This window comes from Odocoileus virginianus, chromosome 24 (assembly GCF_023699985.2).
Source record: "Odocoileus virginianus isolate 20LAN1187 ecotype Illinois chromosome 24, Ovbor_1.2, whole genome shotgun sequence".
In the NCBI taxonomy this organism is placed as follows: Eukaryota; Metazoa; Chordata; class Mammalia; order Artiodactyla; family Cervidae; genus Odocoileus; species Odocoileus virginianus.
The window spans coordinates 30,387,830-30,391,074 of NC_069697.1; the positions used below are offsets into that span (position 1 = coordinate 30,387,830).

The 3,245-nt window shown below is 41.6% G+C and overlaps 1 protein-coding gene across 1 annotated transcript; it reads right to left on the reverse strand.

Moving 5' to 3' along the window:
• Positions 1-986: 986 nt before the first annotated feature.
• On the reverse strand, positions 987-1,413 carry LOC110150223 (large ribosomal subunit protein eL33). The gene has a single exon (XM_020913148.2). It carries the CDS (start codon positions 1,356-1,358, stop codon positions 1,026-1,028), a length of 333 nt encoding a protein of 110 aa, XP_020768807.1. The 5' UTR covers positions 1,359-1,413; the 3' UTR covers positions 987-1,025.
• Between the last annotated feature and the right edge of the window lie 1,832 nt (positions 1,414-3,245).

Genomic DNA, 3,245 nt, shown 5'->3' on the forward strand with positions numbered 1-3,245 from the left:
CAGACAGCCATCTGTCACCAGTGGGGTGCCCTTCCCCCATCCCCATCCCCGGGGAAAGTGTCGAAGGAGGTCTATTGGGGTGTCGGGATTTCCCCCACTGCCTGGCAGTAGTGAGGTCCTACTGCATGTCTGCAGCAACATGTCAGTGAGGCTGTGAGAGGAGCAGTCATGAAGACCTCCAAGCTGCCCACCCAGAGAGATAACATCACTACTGGCCTAGTGCAGAGTCAAACTCCCACCCGCACCCAGCAGTAAAGAGGAGTCCCACCTCAGGGGTCCACGAAGGCCAAGTGGAACCCTGTGCTCCTATCCCCAACTGACAGTGAAGAGGTGGTCCCTGCTTCCCCACCGTCCCCTACCCCGACACAGTGATGCCACAGGAAGCCAGAGACAAGGAAGTCTTAAATAAGATCAGTCTCCTAACAGAGGCTTCCCAGCTCGCTCAGTGGTAAAGAACCCCCTGCCAATACAGAAGATGTGGGTTCCATCTCTGGGCTGGGAAGATCCCCTGGAGAAGGAAATGGCAACTCACTCCAGTACTCTTGCCTGAAGAATTCCATGGACAGAGGAGCCTGGTGGGTTATGGTCCATAAGGATGCAAAAGATTTGGCCATGACTTAGAGATGAAGCAATGACAACAACAGTTCCTCACAGAATGCCCCATATGTCCTGGATTCAATTTTATTTTTTTTTTTATTTTCTGGATTCAATTTAAAAAATCGCTCATCACACCAAGAACAAGGAAGAACTCAAACTAAGTGAAAAAAGACAAATCTATAGATACCAACACCAAGATGACAGAGAGGTCAAATTATCTGACAAGGATTTAAAGCAGTCATCATAAAGAAGCTTATTTCACTTAACAAAATGCCCTCCAGGGAGGCCTTTCTCAGGACGGAGAGTAAAAATAAGAAAATTAGGTCCACGTATGCTCATTTTTTCTTATTTTTCTTTCTAATATCTTTTTTTTTTTTTAACAAAAGCACAACAGGACAAATCCACACTTTTATTTATTTTCAAGAAGTTTAAATCCTCGAAGGGTACAGCATCACACGGATTCTGTGTCCAATGGCCTTAGCAGGAAGGTTACTTCGGAATTTGGCACGAACCATGCCACTGTTTCCATGAGCTCGAGTTATCTTTCCCCAGATTACTCTGGTTTTGTTAGGTTTTCCACCAGGAGTTACTGTGTTGTTCTTTGCTTTGTACACATAAGCACATCTCTTGCCTAGATAGAATTCAGTTTCATCTCGAGCATATACACCTTCAATTTTCAGGAGAGCAGTGTGTTCCCTTTGGTTCCGTAGACCCCGTTTATAGCCAGCAAAAATGGCCTTGGACCACAGCCTTCCAGACATATTTGTCGTTTTAGAAGTCCCGTTCCCAGCAGGCCAGAACCATTAGTCCCACATCTCCTCCATCCTGTCCTCCCTGTTGCTGGAAACCACAGAAATCGTTAGCTGATAGAGCCTCGGAGTCGCACAGTGCCTCGTTCGAGGGATATAGTCGAGCTTACCCCACCTATTTGCCCCTCTCCTTCTAATATCTTAAAGAACTCTTTGACAACTTTCTGAAATACAGCATCTGAAGTGTTCCCTATCATAATGATTAGAATTTATCTAAAGCTACTAACTCTTTTAACAACTTAGAATGTGTGTTATAGAGACAGTGGTTGAAAGATATTTCACCGTTTCTCATATACTGGCTTTTATTTTATCAACAACTCATTTCACACAGTTTCCCTTGCTTATTTCCCCAAATCTCTTTTTCTGACCTTTTTTAATCAAAAGGCAGAATTTAACTACAACGTTGTACCCCTGAGATTTCTGATCATAGTGTCAACAAATTTTCATCCTTTTGTTGCTGTTGTTACCTCTGTTTGTATAGATTAATTGGTACCTTTTATCTTTAAGAACCTTTGTTATCACTAAGAAGTTCCTATTTTCCTTTCTGGCTTTGTATCTTTTTCCCACATCTTTCTCAAACTATAATCTTGCTTTGTGTTCTCTTTTCTTCTTTATTTCCACCTGACATTTACCAATACTTTGTCCCTACACTGGAAACCTAATATTATTTATTATTATTTTTCTTTCTTGCTCTTGTGAATTGAAAATGATAGATTTCACCAGTAAACTTCTTTCTTTTTCTAAATTACCTTATAACTAGAGGTTTCACATCAAGTGCTTTACACAACAGAAATCTCAAAATCAATTTTCTTTTTTCACTAAAATGAAGGATGACAGAGCGATTATACAAAATCTTTTTTTCCTATCCTCAGGTACTTAGAGAGAAGATCCTTCTGAAAAGGAATGAAATTCAGAAATATCTGGGACTAACATGGGGTCTCTACAGAGTCATGTATCATGGAGTCAGCTGGCCAGAGACTCTTGTAATAGATGATTTCAGTTTCCCAACCAGTGCCCGTCATCAGCACTAAAGCGTGTTGGGCAGTGGGTGTCCCAACGTAAGTGCTCTTGTCCTTCATTTTCCTGATTGAGCAGCCTCAGCCATAAGGTGTTTTGGGTAACCACCATATCTCAGGCTGGGAGGGCTCCGAGGCATTTATTTGTGAGCTCTGAGTTTACTCCCCCAAATCCAAGTCAAATCAGCCTAAGTATAAACAACTCATTGATCTAGGGAGCTTCTGGAACCCAAGGGAAGGATTAGTGTTCCTCCAGGATCTTGGCTTCTTATTCACCCATGGCTGGGACAGCGAGCAAGATAAGATTAGCTAAAAAAAGATGGAGCAATTCTTTTAAAATACTAGTGTACTCTCTGAGGATATTTATTTGTTTATTATAGTCTGGCAATACTTTTCAACAAAGCTTAACATTTGCTCTGGAGGAAAATGTTGCTCCCTCACAACTCAGTCTGAGCCAGATGGGGACACTATTCCCCCTGGCAATAGAGTCTGTGGAAGCTGCTATGAAATTATGAGAATTGTGGTATTTGGGGGGTGGGATACTTGAAAGAACAATGGGCTGATGGGTGGGAACCCAACATGATCCCAATTCAGTCTGTGACACTGAGCAAGTCCAGCTTTTGGACATTTTTTTGTTTTAATTTGTAAATGGAATTAATCAGTAGTTTTTAGATTTTTACAGTATGAAAACTCTTTTAAATTTCAAGAAGTTATGGATAGCATGTGTAAAGGCATCAATTTTGTTGTCTGGTGGGGGGCAGAAAAAAAATCTGTAAGTGTATGTTAGTTTCAAGACTTGCAGCAACTCCAGTCTCTATAAGTT

Bases quoted from the DNA above. Each gene is read 5' to 3' on its own strand.
- LOC110150223 (XM_020913148.2), bottom strand. From the start codon at position 1,358: ATGTCTGGAAGGCTGTGGTCCAAGGCCATTTTTGCTGGCTATAAACGG.